The sequence below is a fragment of the Colias eurytheme genome, chromosome 1 (genome assembly GCF_061535395.1).
Source record: "Colias eurytheme isolate Ceu_HAF_F1 chromosome 1, ilColEury1 Martin Lab GWU primary, whole genome shotgun sequence".
NCBI classification, from domain to species: domain Eukaryota; kingdom Metazoa; phylum Arthropoda; class Insecta; order Lepidoptera; family Pieridae; genus Colias; species Colias eurytheme.
Genome location: NC_142980.1, coordinates 1,143,057 through 1,163,395, shown reverse-complemented (window position 1 = coordinate 1,163,395; position 20,339 = coordinate 1,143,057). Strand labels below are relative to the sequence as shown.

General features: G+C 33.4%; 2 protein-coding genes across 4 annotated transcripts in view; one reads left to right on the top strand and one right to left on the bottom strand.

The window, feature by feature from the left end:
• Positions 1–20,339, bottom strand: part of LOC149910851 (uncharacterized) — an 81,105-nt gene that overhangs the window by 24,186 nt on the left and 36,580 nt on the right. For all 3 annotated transcript variants that reach the window (XM_090119969.1, XM_090119985.1, XM_090119975.1), the window contains exon 3: positions 153–519. In XM_090119969.1, coding sequence (XP_089976095.1) covers positions 153–519 — 367 coding nt within the window. The remainder of the gene's footprint in view (positions 1–152; positions 520–20,339) is intronic.
• Positions 5,210–6,404, top strand: LOC149910852 (uncharacterized). The gene has a single exon (XM_090119997.1). It carries the CDS (start codon positions 5,210–5,212, stop codon positions 6,323–6,325), a length of 1,116 nt encoding a protein of 371 aa, XP_089976123.1. The 3' UTR covers positions 6,326–6,404.

Sequence of the window (20,339 nt, the reverse complement as noted above, 5' to 3'; positions counted from 1 at the left end):
ACATGCAGGTGACCAAAGGCCGGTTTCAGAATTGGGAATTGATTTGATTAATGTGTTATGTTACATACAAGAAAATATTTGAGCAGCTTTTAAGTATGGTTTAAGACGTTCTTAACATATTCTGTAAGAAAACAAAAGAATAAAGAACTCACCTGCGGTATCCTCCGTGTCATAGTACCCCTCATCCAGCGGTGTCAAGGCGAACTTCCTGCTCTTCTCCTTATGCTCCAGCGTCTCCAGCTCGATCTCCTCTTTGGTCTTCTTCTCCTCCTCGGTCTTCCGGACTTGGCTCTCAAGTCTATCTTCAGACTCTACATCACGATTTTGCTCGAAGGTCTTAAAGGATCTTAGGTTAGGTGGGAGTTCAGAAAACTTGCGGTAGTCTGCCCCGAGGCCCAGGATTTTAGCCAACAGAATTGAAGGTTGGTCTTGGTTGTATTCCAGGAACAAGCTGTAGGGATCTTGCTTTGGTGGTTCTTGGCGTTCCATACCCTCCCAGCGGCGGAGTACGGCGATCTCCTGAGGAACAAATATTTATGTTACTTTACGGACGATTTAAGATCTTAAATATGAAAGATTTAGATCTGATTTCGAACATTCTCCACTCTTAAATACCATATTATCTAGTACTAAAATTCGTTTTATGATAATATGACAATTTACTCTATAATTAAAACTCATTTGATGAATAATTAATGAAATCATATTTTAACAACGTGATCAGTTATGAATTATGCTCCTGTAGAATAACAAAATTTATATCAAGCATTCAAGCATTTATTTGCATGTCAATTGGGAAAATGAAATAAATTTGCCTACTAGCTTACGGATTATCATTATAGTGATTGTATTTATTTATATATTCATGGTTTTTTAAATTATTTTTGTTTACTTCTTGTCATAAATTCGAAATACCCTCGTTTCGTAAACAAACATTTTATTCTTAAAACCATCGTAATTATTTAATATTCATTGAATAAAAGTTAAAGTAATACGAAAATAAACATAAAAAGAGATAATTAAAACGTTGACGATAAATAGGTTTTTTCTAGAATTGACCTTGTTTCATTTTCCTATTATTTCTTCGAATAAAAGATAAAAGTAAAAGGTTGCGGATTAATAAAATATAATTGTTTATTTTAAAAGTACGTACAATATTTACTATTAACATATTATTATGATTGCAAATTGTTTTTCTAAAGTTAATCCGCCTGATTAACTTGTTGTTGCAATGTAAGTACGAATCTTCTTAACTTTTCTTAAATAATTTTTATACACTAAGTAGTCCAGCAAAAGATAGAATGATGAAGGATATTTTTTAACTTAATTAAAAAAAGACGTGTGGCACTTGGGGACTGCCGCGGTAAAGCTATCGCATGCTATGCCTTTAAGCCACACACACCACCGCGCCCTCGGAGTGGGGAGCGTGAGGTTTTTCGTTACGCAATTTCTGGATTCGGAAAGAAGCTATGCAATAGCTTAAAAATAGAAGATGAAAATGTATGAAGATTCATGCGGCTCTACAAAGTCCACATTAGTTCAGATTACTTTACTAAACAGTCGTTATACGAAGGCCTACGCTTTTTGGTCTATCTTTAATCTAATCATGCCTGTAATATGCATTATGGTTGAAATTATTTTATGTCCCTTGTATTTGTAGAAGTTAATCTAATATTACGGAATCTAATTTTCTTTACTAGCTTTCCGCCCGCGACTTCGCCCGCGTTTTCAAAGAAAAACCCGCATAGTTCCCGTTCCCGTGGGATTTCCAGGATAAAACCTATCCTATGTGTTAATCCAAGTTACCCTCTATATGTGTGCTAAATTTTATTGTAATTTGTTCAGTAGTATTTGCATGAAAGAGTAACAGACACACACATACACACCCTCACAAACTTTCGCATTTATAATATTATATATAATACATATTTAGTTAGAATTAGTAGGATGGTTGATTCGAATAATTTTAGGTCTCTAGTATTGAAGTAATTATAATTGCTGCCTCGGCAAACGTTGTTCTGTCCTATTGCCCCTTTTTCTTCTCTTCTCTCTATAAAAATCTTCCTTGAGTCTTAACAAAAACGTTAAATAAATTTGCCGCTTTTTACGATTACCAACACATTTGACATTTTTATTACATAGATAAGTAACTTAAGTGTGAAAAAAACTTATTTCCACAATCTTCCTAAACCTCTTTGTATTATCACATGAAATCCAAATACAGAAACTCAATGAAATCTTTTGTGGCTTTTCGATGTAACTACACATATTCCATAGCTGTTATAATTGACACACGACCTTTAGGGCCGATTTTTCAATCCTTGGTTAAAATTTATCCGTCCAATAAAGTATTACACGAACATTTTAAAATGTCACCTGTAAACTGTCAAATACGGACAATTAGAATACATTTTTGAAATGGTAGTTTAATACGTTATTCGATGAATAAGTTTTAACCAAGGATTGAAAAATCAGCCCTTAAAGGAATATATACAATTCCCTAGACAATTTTCACTATAATAATACTACATTTCGACAGTATATCATTGCTGTAAACCTAATTCTTTACCATCAATTCTCGTAAGCCTCTTACGTCATATTACCTTTTCGTAGAACGATCGTTCGTAGTTCGTAGACTTCGTAGTAGTTATATTAAAAGACGTAGCTGGGAAATAAGCCATTTACCGCCATAAAAGTATTATGTTTTTTCATTTATTTATTAAAATTACAAATAAACTATCCATACTAATATTATAAATGCGAAAGTAACTCTGTATGTCTGTCTGTTACACAATCACGACTAAACTACTGAACCAATTTTCATGAAATTTGGTATGGAGATATTTTGATACCCGAGAAAGGACATAGGCTACTTTTTAGCCCGGGAAAATAACGCAATCCCGGAAATCCCAAGGGAACGGGAACTATGCGGGTTTTTATTTGACTGCGCGGGCGAAACCTAGTAAATAAATATATATAATATATCATATCATATCTTAATCTAATACATATTATAAAGGCGAAAGTTTGTAAGGATGTATGGATGTATGGATGTTTGTTACTCTTTCACGTAAAAACTACTGAACCGATTACAATGAAATTTAGCACACATATAGAGGGTAACTTGGATTAACACATAGGATAGGTTTTATCCCGGAAATCCCACGGGAACGGGAACTATGCGGGTTTTCCTTTGAAAACGCGGGCGAAGCCGCGGGCGGAAATCTAGTATATATTATATCAAATAAATAAATAATAAATGAATAATATGAATACCACGTTTTTACGGCGAATCAAATATGGAAAAACAGAGATTTTTTCTATAATACTTTCCGCCACAACTGAAGTCTTGTAAATTCTTCGAGAAGAGTCAGAGTAATTTTAAAATATTACTCCACTTACAATTCTGTAAATATATTCATAACTTTATATGTATACTAAATAATAAATCCGGCTCTGGAGACGAAAACTTCGATTCAAATAAGTGAGATGCATTAGAAGTGTTCAGCGTGGTTTAGCGTCACAGGCTGACGTTGATACATCACTACAGAAAATTCGCAATAACCGAAAGGTATTCGCAAATGTAATAACGGTACGTTGGATAATACACGTGAATATTCATGGATCATTTGTTATTTTATTTTTCGAAGTTTATACGTATCAATCTTTTAATATTTGATTTTATGAAAGGTAGAATATGTATATGGAATGTTCGCTTAAAAGGTTCTAGATGTTTACTTCATTCGTAGGTATACAATTGGTGTAATGGATAATTATATCTATAAAGATTATAGATACATATCTATACTAATATAATAAAGCTGAAGTGTTTGTTTGTTCTTTTAACGCGCTAATCTCGGGAACTACTGGTCCGATTTGAAAAATTCTTTCGGTGTTAGATAGCCCACTTATCGGCTTTACATCATTACGCTACGACCAACAGGAGCGGAGCCACGGGGGTGAAACCGCGCGGAGTAGCCAGTTGTGAATAAAGAAATTAAAGCTTATTATTTAGCATTTGACTCTTTTGCTATTTCTTTGTGTTCTTAAGTGGAACAGATGCAAACTGCCTTTGCTATTCAATAAGTTACATTATTCAGAAAAACAAAATAAGCCTGTTAAGTGACTTAATTCTTTAACGCATTGTTCGTTGTTTACGAGCTTCTTGGAAAGAAACCGAAGCTTTTCAATAACTTTTGCTGTTTCTTCTTAAGTCTTGTTTGCAGACAATCTACGTTTTTGAACTCACTGAAATGTAAATAAGTAGTTGGAACTCTCTAGAATGAACTCAGTGAAGTTTAATCGTCTAGAATTTTCATTATAATGAAAATATGATTGAAATTCATCGAAGTGACATTTTAAATGAGAGTGAAAGTTAAAAAAAAAGAATTGAGCTGAAAACTAAAGGCGAGACTGTTTAATTACTTTCTCGATGGCTTGCATTATATATTAAGTTGCCTATAAATTACTCTGTTAATTAGTTCCAAGTATTCATTAGCTATTCTGTTTGTTCTAATTAAATTATAGAGGTGTAATTTTAAGCTGAAGGTTGACTTTGGTTGATATTTTATTCACACTAATTGAGAAAAGTCGCCCGTCATTTGTTCGGAGTTGGCTTAAAGTTATACGAGCTTCGTATACTTATTTTAATTTACAGGTACTCGAAAGCCAAGTTTGGAAAATAAGTTATATTAGAATCAAAATTTGTATCATTATTATTCGTTTTGGAAGTGGAATAACAACCTGTCTCATTTATTCCAGTTCAAGAATCAGAAGCGTAGCGTGCCTTGGCGGGGCCCCATATAAAAATTTGTTTGGGGCCCCTTAGGAAGGGTAAAGATTTCTCACAAAAGCGCACGTTGGGGGCCCTCTTGGCGCGGGGGCCCCGTATAATTGATACGGCAGATACGGCGGTAGCTACGCCCCTGTCAAGAATCCCGATGTACATTATATAAATATACCATATATCATATTAAACAGGAAAATAACAAGGAGTATATTAATAAAAAATATGTAACCTTATGCTAGAGAAAGCACTTACTTAATGATCTAAGGAAAGCACTATAAAATAATAATTTAGTTTAATTTGCTTATTATAATGCAGTCGTGCGCTAGACGCGTTCGGAATTGGACGTGATTAGTGCTAGCACTGCAGTAAGGAATAACAATTCGCGCCACGCGCGGCTCTGCCGCTGCATGAACTTTTATAATGAGTTGTAAAACACTCATTGTAAATGAGCTGTTGGCGTTCATCCAAAATGCCATCGATACAATGGACGAGGTTAGCATCATGCAAATCTGCAAAACTAACTTTAACGAGAAGGAAATCAGCAGTGGCAAGGTGCTACTCTTCCAAACGCTAGACAAGATTGCCACGATGCCGTCCCGCCGCAGGAACGGGGGTGAAAAATGCATACAGGACATCATCAGCCTATTGAAGGTGACTGATCCCGATGACGTGCCCGATTTCGTCGCAAAGGAGTTGCATAAACTTCCACCGGTGGGATTCGACCACGTCGATGTTACGAGGCTCCTTAAGGACATCACATTCCTTAAGGCGAGTCTGGCCGAGGTACACACCAAGTTGGAGGCCTCAGAGAAGACCATCTCCGATTTACGAGTCGAGTTAGCGACATATCGCGATGCGCATGCAATATGTAGGTCACCCGTGCCGTCATATGTGAATGCACGTCGCGGAGCGCAAAATGCATGCGTCGGCATTTTAACTGCTGATGTTGACGTGTCGCCGACCGCCGATGACCCGAGTGATGCCTCGCGCCCCGCTCCCGTTACCTCTCCCCCGGAGAAGACATCGCATGTCACGTTGCCAGCTGCTCCTCAACGTGACTACGCCGCTGCAGCCGCAAAAATGACTGCGACCCCCAAACCAACAAAAGGAGTAAACGCACCCGTGCGGAAAAGTTTACCTTCAAAAACGAAGGGCGTCGACGAGGATGGCTTCACAAAAGTCCAGAAGAAGAGGAAGCTGACTCGTCAGAACAAGTGTGGCACCGCAACGAGGGATCCAAACTTGCGGATGCGCGCAGAGGTGCCGACGACGCCGCTCTACGTGTCTCGTGTGCACTACTGTACCAAGACTGAAGATGTTGTCGAGTACTTGCATGCGAAGACAGGTTTGAGTCTGCGAGTGGAACGGCTGGAGTCTCGCCATAAAGTGAGCTTCAAGTCCTTCGTGGTGAGAGTACCGACCGCCAAGCTGAGCGTCTACATGGACGAAGGGTTTTGGCCGCAGGGAGTTGTGTTTCGCCGCTTCCGCGGACGGATACCCGGCCCCCCGGAATCGCGTCACACGCCGAAGACATAGCGTGTATTAATTTAGTTTAGTTTTAAATTATTATATGTATGTTAGTCTGTAAGGTATTTATTCTATGGGTCCGTACAATTTATTGTCTGTTACCTGAAATAAATGTTATAAATAAAAAAAAAAAAATAATAATAATCCATACTAATATTATAAATGCGAAAGTAACTCTGTCTGTCTGTCTGTTACTCAATCACGCCTAAACTACTGAACCAATTTGCATGAAATTTGGTATAGAGATATTTTGATACCCGAGAAAGGACATAGGCTACCTTTTATTGCGAAATATGTAATAATACGTGTCTATAAAAATTCAATTTAAGATTTTCTAGCCGATGTTTTTGTATTTGATTTGTATAGTCTTATTCCATGTAGCTGTTACATTCTTGTTGATTTCAAAGAAGCTTTGAAAGAAGCCAAGTTCAATGAATAAATATTCGAGTTTGTGGGAGAAATTACAATTTATACTTTAACGTAGAAACCGTTTTGAACCTCTGTTCAAATAGCGAATATTTTGTATTTTAATTTTGTAATAATCCCGTTTTTTACTATAAAAATTGGTGCAGGGTTAATAGCCCTGCATATTTTAGATTTTTTCAGTTTAGGAGGATGTGTCTTTCTATCAAGATGATGATCTTAATTGCTTATATTTAAAACACTACTATACTATCTTCTTCTTTATATATAAAAAATGAATCGCAAAATGTGTTGGTAAGCGCATAACTCGAGAACGGCTGAACCGATTTCGATAATTCTTTTTTTATTATATTCCTTGAAGTACGAGGATGGTTCTTATGTAGAGAAAACGTAAATATGTACCATGGGCGAAGCCGGGGCGGACCGCTAGTTACTACTATAAAAATATTTGCTTAAACGGCAACAGCTAGTTTTTTCTAATAAAACTAGCTGACTCGGCAGAAGTCTTCCTGCAAGGGCGTGAACTGTCAAACGCCAAGTTTAATGGAAGATAAGTTTTCTTGAATTTTCACATTTTCTTATCAATCTTAATTTATTCATTCCTTAAGAACCGTATATAAGGTATTAGAATTAAAAACGCAGGATGGAAATATTGATATATTTTTAAAGATATATTTTATAGTAGGTATAGGTACCATATTATTACCTAACATAGAACATATGCTACGAGGAAATTAATAAAAATAGTTTATACAAAGTAGTCATGTCTATTCTTGTATGTATAGGTATACATAGTATAAAAAAGTCGCTTTCTCTGTCCCTATGTCCCTATGTACCTATGCTTAAATCTTTAAAACCACGCAACGGATTTTGATGCGTTTTTTTAGGGTTCCGTAGCCAAAATGGCAAAAACGGAACCCTTATAGTTTCGTCATGTCCGTCTGTCCGTCTGTCCGTCTGTCCGTCTGTCACAGCCGATTTACTCGGAAACTATAAGTACTACAGTGATGAAATTTGATGGGAATATGTGTTGTATGAACCGCTACAAAAATATGACACTAAATAGTAAAAAAAAGAATTGGGGGTGGGGCCCCCCATACATGTAACTGAGGGATGAAATTTTTTTTTTCGATGTACATACCCGTGTGGGGTATCAATGGAAAGGTCTTTTAAAATGATATAAAGTTTTCTAAAAAACATTTTTCTTAAAGTGAACGGTTTTTGAGATATCAGCTCTCAAAGTCGTAAAAAGTATGTCCCCCCCCCTCTATTTTTATAACTACGGGGTATAAAATTCTAAAAAAAATAGAGGTGATGCATGCTAATTAACTCTTTCAACGATTTTTGGTTTGATCAAAGTATCTCTTATAGTTTTTGAGATAGGTTGATTTAACTGTAATTTATTATATTTGCTGCTACGGAACCCTTTGTGCGCGAGCCCGACTCGCACTTGGCCGGTTTTATTTAATAGATAGAGTGATTCAAGAGGAAGGTAAGTATATAATTTATTATTTTTTAGACAAAGCGGGCGAAGCCGCGGGCGGAAAGCTAGTATACTATAACTTATTTTAACAAAGAAAAAAGTTTTCATTCTTCTATACAAAAAGCTAGAACCAAAACGAACCAGTCGAGTACGAATTGATACGAAAATATTTCAATACCATAAAATCTCACTGTATAAAGTTTCCTAACACCTCTGTTACGAGAACACCTTTGATTTACGAACCACGTGTTTTATTTTAACAAAAGATATTTTATCTTTTGTTAGTATTGACGATAAAGAAGAAGTAAGAAATCGTAGACTGAAATATAAGCATTTTTATGTTATATTTTACAAATTATATTTTATTTTCTGGATTTAATTTCGCTTAGGAACTGTTTAAGTCGTTTTTATTAATTAAAAGGACAATCAATGAAAGTTTTAGGAGCTACGATACAAATTGAGATAACAGTTTTAAAGTACATGTGAATCTAATTTAATTGAGTGATGTTAGTAACTTAGTAAGTATATTTTCAACATTAAATATCATAGCAAACCTAAAAATTCAATTTTGTTAGAATCTCGTTCTAATAAATCCACATTATTCACAAAGCCACAACACATCACGAAATCCATACAGCACTGCTAATTAATGTAACGCAAATTTACGGGAACACATTCTAGCACAGCTTTGTTTCGTGATTTCGGCGAAAATGTAGGGAATTGGAAATTCCGTTTGGTCCAAAGTTGGCATTCACTAAATGCAGAACGATTATTAATTATTGACGTATGTTTAACTCGAACACGTCTATTTGAGAACTGTAGAATTGTGTTTAGAGCTTTAGGTATTATGTATGCGGGTCAAACTGGATGTTATACGATTAGCAATTTGGCTTCATTAGCCGCAGCACGAAAATGTTTTGAATTGATTAGTTCAATTCTGATTGTCTAGTTTAATTATTTTGTGTTACTTCGTTTAACTGCTTTGATGTCATTAACACAACAAACATCGAGTTAAAGATATTGTTCTTTATAACGTACATAAAGACAGTGTACATGTGTATTATGTTTTACCGAAACGGATGAACCGATTTTAATTAAATTTAACTTTGAACTTAACTTATACGTACAATGTCTAGGTACTTTGGTAAGCTGAAAGCATTTTCATATTTCATACAATGCGTAAAACTATCGATAAAACATTAGAAGTGCTAAAGTTAAATCATTTGAATTTACATTTTCCCTTTTTTATTTAGTGTGGGCTTAATTTTGAAGGTTTTAATCCTTGGCTTAAGCCTCAACTAATACTTATACTCTACAGTTTATAACAGATCAACTAGTTTAGTTCAAACACAATTTGCTGCAGCATGTAGTAATCTGTAGATTGGGGCTACACTTTTGCCCTCTCTAAACCTACATGCTGCCAAGCTCCTAATGATTAAACTGAGAAGTTGTATTCGGATAAACACTTGATAAAACTATATACTAATATTATAAAGCTGAAGAGTTTGTTTGTTTGTTTGTTTGAACGCGCTAATCTCGGGAACTACTGGTCCGATTTGAAAAATTCTTTCGGTGTTAGATAGCTCATTTATCGAGGAAGGCTATAGGCTATATATCATCACGGTACGATTAACAGGAGTGGAGCCACGGGGGTGAAACCGCGCGGAGCAGCTAGTTGAAGATATAACTATAGCCTCGTAGAATAATTTCCATACTGGTTTAGATGGAGTTTTTTAGTCCAATAGAAATAAATAGTATTTGTGTAGGAAAGTATAGATTGTAAAGAAAATGGAAACGTATCTGTCCTTTAACCACGAGGGTAAGCTAGACTTAACTTTTTGAATATATTTTCTTTAGAGTAAGCTCTTGATGGATTTTGTTACATTATTATTCAACGTAGCAATGTCTGAAACGAGGCTACGCGTGGTTTAGATACGAATTATTTCAAAATTTTAAATTAATAGATCTTAGGTGTTGTATGTTGTCATGTTTGGTCTTAATTTAGCTAAGTTATAGCGTGGTTCTAACTAGTTTAAGTTTCGATTTTGTTTTTAATATTTTCACATTAATTAATGAGTCTTAAAAAGAAATAATTCTCTCTTTTAAAACACTGCACATTACTCTGTAATCCTTTCTCATGTATTCTTTACTTTACATAATTCTTAATGAAAAAGCCCAAACGTTTCGGATTTTAAACATTACATAAAGGATGTATAAATGAGGATCAAAGTAGATAAATACATTTATTCTATTTAACTAATAATTAAATTGTGCTAACACAATTAAAATACAGACATGCCTTAATAAGCAAACGAGTAATACACGGATGAAATATCAAAGCAAATTAATTGTAACATGTAAGGGTATGCGAGAGAACGTTTGTAATTGTAACACAAATAAATTTAATTTTAATAAATATGGGAAAATTTTAATTCAAGACTCGGTGTGTCCCGCGGTTTTACATGCCAAGTCCATGGTTCAAATTTGGATTTACTTAAATTATTTAGATGTGGAAGAAAAATAAGGTAATGTCAAATGAAAGACAAGAAAATCCGATGAAAAACATCGGTTTTTATTTTACACCTTCATTGAATTTAGGTACACCCAAAAATATCCTAAAAATCGGTCAAGCCGTTACGGAAGAGTTTGGTTACAAACACGAAAATTATATAAATTAAATTTTAGGTTATTATAATAGATTTTTAGTCCTTCTGATTATTTATTTATACACACACATAAAATACGATACCTACAGAGTATGTTTCGTAGCACTCACAAAGCAAGTCACTCTATTATCAACAAAGATAAGTTGTTATCACTACTCCACTTGTTCAACCATTTCTATACAGAGGACTCATAATGAAAATATTTCGACCATGTTTTTAGTTCACACAAAAATATGCTTTATATTCATTAATTTAAGTGTTTCTATGCTTTATAGACATTTTAGTTAGATCATTTATTTTTTATTACTATTTAACTTTAGAAGAAGCTCACTTTTTTCAATATAAAATGTATTTAAATATGGCGGTTTTGCACGAAACGTGTTATCACAGAAAGCCTATATATAAAGGAATCTATATTAATATTGTTTTAATATTTGTAACTATTATAAATTTTAAATCTCTAAACCTAAGTATACACAGTTCCAGTATATTTTACAACTAGCTGCTCCGCGCGGTTTCACCCCCGTGGCTCCAATCCTGTTGGTCGTAGCGTGATGATATATAGCCTATAGCCTTCCTCGATAAATGAGCTATCTAACACCGAAAGAATTTTTCAAATCGGACCAGTAGTTCCCGAGATTAGCACGTTCAAACAAACAAACTCTTCAGCTTTATAATATTATAGTATAGATACTCATATAGATTAGTATAATTATTATTAGATATGCAAACTTGAGTACAACTGCTATAATAGTACTGTTGCTATATCAAGTATGTTTCTCCAATGATATTGTATGCAAAATAGAGGATTATCTCGAATAAGATATATGTTGTAAACTAGGTTAATACCCGAAGGAATTCGCATTATTCATATTGCATATCATTACGTTCGTACACTATATTTTATATTTTTATTTATTATAATGATTATTTTAATCTTAACTGATTGCTTATAAAATTTCAGTTAAATTATGAAATGAATTAAATACGGACAATAAATTTATTGTTATTAAGTACAAAGTTTTGAGTTGCTGCAATTTCAAACTTATCAAACGCAAACAATTTTTAAATATGTTTGTTCTTTTAAAATGTTGAAATACTAATTTTTTATTCATAAAACATTTCTCTATAAAACATCGAATTACAGACTAAGTTAAAATTAAATTATTAAAACACGAGCTCAATCCTTATCTCACACAAAAAACAGAATAGAATTTCGCTTAGTATTATAAATTAAATTACATTAGCATTAATATAGAGTATTCAGCAGATAAGCAATTACTGACGTCATTAAATATTCAAAATGGCGGGCTAATGCTAAAAGCTTGGCATTCAATGGAATAAGCGCGAACTAGGCAGTTGAGAATGATAAGATTATGTACGAAATAAACCTGTTGAATCTCGGATCAATAAGACAGGTAGCGTTTCGAATTTTCCAAACAGATTTTCCAACTTTAGGCTTTTTCCATGAACTTATTTTAGACCGTTGCCGCGTTGACGTAGTAGCTAACTGTTTAGTAATCTGCGCTTGGTCTCAGACTATTAAGATTAATCGTTATTCGTTTTGTTCTTAATTATTTATTTATCGTAAGATACTGCTGGTTTTATAAACAAAATATATTTGTTATTTTCCTTTACAAAAGGAAACAAATTTAAGAAAGATCGAGCATGCATTGTGAACTTCAACAAAGAATACAACATATGAAAGACCAATATTGTATCTTCACCATACAATGGACTATTTGCCTCACCTTCGAGTTTGAACGCACTTGTATAGAAGAAAGTTTCCAATGCAATTTGTCAATACGGGAAATACATTGTGATTCTATTACTTATACTATATAAGTTTTAACGTGGTGGTAAATTTATTGAAGTGAAACTTCTTTATCGGGGTTGGAAAAAAATTTAGTGTAACATTTTTTCGTTACGCGTGACATTTTTCCGTTACGCGCCATCTTTTTCTTATCCCTGCCACGCGTGATTCGACGTATTTCTGTAAAGTTGCATATAGTAAATTATTTTTTGAAAAATAAGGTCATAAAGAAGTTTCACTTCTTACGTGTTTACACAAGTACACGCACACATTTTTTTTATACTCAAAAACACACTGCAAAAATGAAGTATTATTTGTCAATTACAAATATGAAATCTATTGAGAAGATACTTATGTTCTTTCACCGTTTACTAGTTAATAAAATGTTGTTACAAACGTAATTGAATAGAAATATAACATTAAAGCTGAACTAGGAGCTATAAATTTCACGGTTTGCTTGCTGGTGAATGCTAATATACTACGGGTTTCTAGGCGAGGCATGTTGTATTCTGTTCCCTATTATTTTGCTAAATTCAACGTTTTCGGTGTTTAGGTATTAGGTAAGAGGATACACAGGTGAATAATATTAGTTTAATACCCGTTATAATACGCCTAACTATATCAATAACCCCAACAATTGATATGAGTTTTATGAATGTTCTGGTATACACATAAATTACCATTATTAATCTCAAATTAAAGTTTAATTTGCCTGCTTCACAATGTTTATTTATTATTTTATTTATCAATACTTTATTGCACTTAAAGATAATAAATTATTTTTTTGTTATTCTTCTTGTATAATTATTTTATTTGTTTTATGAAACTACTTACTACATACGTACAACGTTAAGCGAGCAAACATGTTTATAATAAATTTTATTATTATTTCTCTGTAAGTGATTCAAATGTAATCTTTTTGAGAAATAAATGTCTTAAACCGTAAAAAATACAAACACTTAAAGATAGCATATACGTAAAAATGGCGGTCTTATCGCTGCGTATTTCCAAACTATACATAGCCAGAACGCAACCATAGGAAACTGCTCGTGTATACATTGTAATGCTGTTTTTAAGTTTGTTATTACAATATATACACGAATTTTGCGTACTGATCGTGTATACTTTGTAACGCGGATGCTTGCTTCTTCGTTCCAAACTATACACGATCAGTACGCAAAATATGTATAACTAAATATAGCTACTACACCACTTACGCTTGAGCGAAATAATAAATATATAGGCAATCAAAGACTTGTACAGCTATATCTATCTACTTTTATTCTTCTTGATTGATTCAGTAAAATATGGAATAAAAATATTATTAAGTAAGCTTAGAAAAATAAATAGGTAACAGATATAAGGGTTACCTATAGGTTAGGTTAGGTTCGTGTTTTTTTTATCTACACAAAAATAGGAGCCCCGCGAAGCGGGGCTCCGTCGCCTCGCAACCGTCTTCTTCTGGACTTATTAGATTGTTACATTTTAGCACTATTGTCAATTGTAAGTCGTGCAGTATACCTAGTCGGGAACGAAGACACAAGCATCCTCGATACAAAAAATATACGATCAGTACGCAACATTATATACACAATACACATGCATTTTAATAATAGATTTCAAAACAGCAATACAATAATAATATAAACGCGAGCAATGGAAAGACGCCGCGCTTACTCCGAAACATACACGATTAGTCCGCATGCGTACTGGCGCTGTATATTTTGGGGCGCTATTCTTTACTTACTTCACTACAAAGTATACGCGAGTATTTGCGTACTGCTGTTGTATAGATTGGAAGAACTTTGTAAAAAAGTTATTTCCAAACTATACGTGATTAGTTTCACACCGTTGCGTACTGGCCTTGTATAGTTTGGAAAGACGCCTTATCGCTTTAGAGCGATTTCTTCAATACTACATTTCATAATTTTAACATTATTTTGTTCATGATGTGTGTACATTGTATGGCAAAACATTTGAATTGTGTTATTCAGAAATCGGGTAGCAACCAGTTAAGTGATTTTAGTCATTGAACCGTTACTGCTGTACTAAAAGTGATTACTGAGCTATCCTTCCAACCCGCTTTCTGTCCTGACCCCTGGTGGATTTTGACCTAATTCCCTTTGGTCAACGCTTCCACTAAGTGGTCTAGCCAGTCTGGTAATTTATATTTTAATATTAAATAAATGCTAACTGATGCTGCAAATGCTCGGACACCTTTATCAATATTTTAATTAGACCGAAGGATTGTACGAATGTACATGTATCTCAATGGAACAATGAGTAAAATTCCACCAAGGCGTATCAACAAGTACATGTTATAAAAAAAAACATGAATCCTTTGTCGTAAAAAAATAATTAAAAACAGATCTTCGTATTTCAACGTACATTTGTATAACAACAAAGTTCTTAAGAGAATAGTTAAATTAAAGATATAAATAACATCAACGTAAAACCTATTAAAACTTTATAATTGTAATAATACAAACTTTGATCTAGTACTGCAACAAAAGTATAATATGAAGTCATAGATTCTGATATCACGAACGAAATAAACAACAAGAGAACTTGTTGAAAACTTTGAAACTAACTTTATTACTAATATTATTTTACCTGAAAGTAAGTTTAATGGAAGCGGTCGTGAACGAAATTATATTTCGGCATTGAAACCTTAAATATTTACTGAGAAACCAAAAAAGTTAAACATAGGTAATATAATTTTCATTAAAAGTATAAGGAAGAATAAAAAGAAAATAGTGGAACCAACTACGTACTAGATATATATTTAACTCTTGGAGTCATAAAGCTCTCTACTCATTAAATATAAGTGGTGCTAAAATAATATGAGTAATGAACGGAATCGACTTATTTGAATTATATGAAAACATACAATGCACATAGAGATTGCAAAGCAAAGAAATTGCCTCTATAAAAATACCTATATTGATTCAGCCGTCTATTGAGGACATTTTTACTTTAATCGTATTAGATTGCTTTCATATCTCGAGTTCAATAGGCTCACATATTGGAGAATACTTGAGTATTAAAACAAGGCACAAAGCAATTTCTTAGATGCAATATCGACGGATGCAATCCTTCTGTAGATTGGCGGATGTGGAATGCTATTGTACATACATACTTACTATACATGTTGTTTTTGTTATTGACATTATTGCAATCAACAAAAAAATAGTTCTTTACGATTATTAAATTCCAAATATTATTCTCTTATCAAAAAGATACCTGTTAGTCGTTCAGAGGAATAATTATTATCTTCGTATATGCATTTACATCAAACGTACATAGAGCCTTTTTTTCGTGATCTTTTAGTGAAAACGAAAACTCGTATTCAGTATTGATCAGTATTATAACATTGCATAGAATCTTTGCGAACGCAGTAAGAACAACGAAATAATACTCTACGCCTGTTTACACTAAAATATTTTTACATAGTGGGGTTGGAACGAGTATTCGCTGGTTTGATCTAAATAAAACTCGAAGCTCTTTTTAAAAATATATTCAAAATGTTAAACAACTATATTCATCAATGTTTCTCTGGTAATGTCAAATACACAAAGGACTATTTTCAATACGCTTTGATGTCATGCTGTAACATTTGTTTTACATCAAAGAGGCTATAAAAATCTTTTACTATTTCACAAATACATTAAGTTGTTGTCGCTGTCTGGCAGAAATCGCTTACAGCGATAAGACCGCCCTCTGTACATGTTATTACTTGTATGGCTCTTAGTTTATAATCCTGTATTAAGTGTGCAATAAAGTATTTTTCATTCATTCATTAAGTTGGAACTACGAGTGAAGTCCCGTTCCCTTGTGAGATAGATAGATATCGCAGGATAGACATCGCATCGCTTCAATGATCCATTTTCGACACGTATTTGATACATAGCAAGGCACGGGAGGTACAATTTTTAGTTTACACCGAAGCTTTATAGACCATTAAAGTTCCAGCAAGAAAACCGTCAAGCTACGTCGTATTATTTGTAAATAATTATACAATCATACTTTAATTTGTTTATGTCTTATAACATGATAATTATTAAGTATAATTTTATTATGAAATCGTTCTAAAGCGTTGACACGCATGAGCAAGGATAGCTATATCGCTTCGCTACACAAGTCGTAGCTGCTACGTCTTTATTAATTGTCTTTGAGGCTCGGATATTCTTGGATATCATTCTGTAATGAGGTCTGTATTAATTACGGAGTTGGAGAAGTTTGAGTCTATAAATATTATTCTGTTAAACGTATATAATTAGCGGTTTCAGCATTTACTTTTGAAGTAAAACTTCTATAAGCGCGTTCAGAGTAAAATTTCAAGGTCGCGTCATGACAATACCGTCACGTCGTAAGGCGACGATTTTGGTATCTTTGAATCTTGCCAAAGAAGTTTCACTTCTGACACGTGTGCTTTAAAAAATAATAATTAAAAATTTTTAATAGTTTTTTTCTTGTATTTAACAGCTATAAAGATCGTTTTAAAATTAAAAAGCTACATTATTATTCATTTTCGCTCTATACGCGTCGAGAAAGTGATAGGTGAAAAGTGTAATTTAATTTTTCGCTTGCAAACCTTTTTCAAGGAAAATTACGTGGCTCGGTCGTTTGCGATAACAGCCGGGTTAACCTTTTTACTTGCAATTTTGCGTTTCACAAAGGCTTGCAACTTTTATACCTTAATTAATATAGTGTTTTTCCCAACACTTGCTTTTGTGAAACATTTTTATTGACATTAATAGTAATTTTTGTTCCTTTTCTTTATTAAGTCTGTTTGACATAAACTCTCTATTTTAATGAATAATTATTTCAATGTAGATGTTTTATTTACATAGAAACTTTTCTTCATGAACTAATATTAAACATAGCGAATGATCAATATTAATTAATGCCAAACTAACACCAGAGCAAAAATAAATTAATATATTTCAGTCCTAAAATATCGTAGTTTGCTAATAAATTCAACTGTCACAATATGTCTAGACGTAACTGTTTTCATCAAGAAAAGTAGCAACAGAATTTGGACACTCGTATAATATTTTCTTAAGTCCGTTATAATGAATATAGTCTGGAAATGATCGCAGGTAAGCTATGAGCCTTTTTGAATCTGCTAAAGTTTTATTTTTCAACCCTTTCGCATGCAGAAATGAAGTTATCCTTATCTAATACTGTGGGCGAGAAATAATTTAAATTAATTAGACTTCATGCACATTCGTTAATTTCATATTACGTTATTTTTCCTTTTAAATGTATTCCAAGTGAATCGGTGGTATATATAATTATACGCGTGGAAACTTATCGAAAGTTAATATCCAAGTAAGTAATTTTTTTCAAGTATTGATAATTACCGATACTTACATCAGTAACGACATAGCAATTATAATAATAATACCTTATTAAGTTTATACAAAACTAAGAATTTCTCTTAAGTATTTATAACTAATCAATTATATTATTCTTTCTCTATTCAGTACACTTCAAAACAACAACAATATTAAAATCCAACCTGTAATAAGAAATCTACAAACATTTCATAATAAAGCAATCAAACTCAATTGCGGCTTGCATTTCAGTGATATTTTAATTGACCTTTATCTAGTTAATAAACCTCGTTACCATAGTTTAGTTTCGCGAGACAACGTGACAGATAATTGTCAGTTATTAATCTAATAGCTAGTGCTAACTGTTTGAAGTGGGTCCGGTGTCCCGATTGACCTGGTTCCCGTTATCTCAATATATATTGCAGTTGTCACAGAATTAGATCAGGGGAGGAATATATATAAACAATACTAGCTTCCCGCCAGCGGCTTCGCCCGCACGGACTAGTAAAAAAAAGCCTGCGTAGTTTCGCGTTCCCGAGCGATATCCTATCCCATCCCATGTCCTTCCTCAGGTCTCAAGCTATCTCTGTACGAAATTTGAAGTAAATACATGAAGTAGTTTTTGAGATTATCCCGGACATACATACAGACAGACAAAAATTAATGTAGATCACGCCCCAAGTATTCTTTAAAAAAATATTCAATGTAGATACAGTTTTGACTTTCCTACGATTTTATTTTATGTATAGATTTGTCCCACCCTTTCATTGGACGGACAATTCTTTTAAAATGTCACGTTAGTTTTTGTTTGCTATTCCGTACGTGCTCCGGTGATGTGAAATATTCATGGATGTGTATTTCTGTTTGTGTTATTAACAAGGGATCATCATGCGTGCGTATATAGGTACAGCTACTATTTATATAACGAATGACATATATTTTCTGGTAAATTCGTTTTTCTGTTAATATGTAATCTGATGTTAAATAGGTACAGTTACTATTAATATAATAGATACGTTATTTTCTGATAAACCAATTTTGCTGTTACTTCTCACTATATACGTTATTTTCTGATAAACCTATTTCGCTGTTACTACATAAGTAAAAGTTTCAAGTGACTCAACCAAGAGCATTGTGATAGCAATATCTTTTATAAATATTGTACTACTATAATAGTAGATCGCATTTCAGCAACCTGAAGAGCAGAAATAAAATTGGCAATATAACTTGATTCATATCAGCGGGTTTCTGGTTTAATATTGTGTTCACAGGAACGTTTATTTAGCGAAAAGCGATTTAGAAAGCGTGAGAAGAAACGCGGGCGGACAAAAAAAATAGATATTTATGGTATTACCACAAAACAATTTAAACACAGTCTAACTTTAAACTTAATATTATAAATGCGAAAGTAACTCTGTCTGTCTGTTACTCAATCACGCCTAAACTACTGAACCAATTTTCATGAAATTTGGTATGGAGATATTTTGATATCCGAGAAAGGACATAGTCTACTTTTTACCCCGGGGAAAATGACGCAATCCTGGAAATCCCACGGGATCGGGAACTATGCGGGTTTTTCTTTGACTGCAGCGCGGGCGAAGCCGCGGGCGGTAACCTAGTGTGAAATACGACAAATCCAGATTAAAGAGAACCCGCGCTTAAAGTTAAACCCTGTCTAAAGTTTTTTTGTTGTAAGACAGTTAATTTTTTAGTGTGTATTGTGAAAGCATTACCACACGGTCGTCTTAATTGCAAAAATAATATCTCTATCTGAAAGATATTACATAGAAATAAGATTACCAATGGGAATCCATGATACTCGTGCCCCATATTCGAACGGACCGCGGGTGACAGCTGATCATATTTCCCTTAAGGGGGCGCATAAAGCAAAATAACCAATCTTCTATTAGATGATACGTGTAATATGCAAGACCAAATCTAAAAAATAAAATATATATCAAACTAGATGATATGTTCAACGATTCTGTTTAATCAAAAACATAAAATATTAAAATTTACTCGATAAAAAAAATCACCAAGTTAGCTCTAATTTTCACACTTTTACGTTTTCTACTTGACATGGTAATACTTATTATGATTTTTTTTTCATAAACATACATATTAAAACATTTGCAAGATATTTGTCAGAGCATTTTGTGTAATTACTTTTAGTTTTGGTTTTATCTGCGATAAACCACTTTTATCGTGACAAAATCAAACGTTTATCTCGAGAAAAAAGAGCGCCAAAAGTGGTTTATCGCAGATAAAACCAAAACTAAAAGTAATTACACAAAATGCT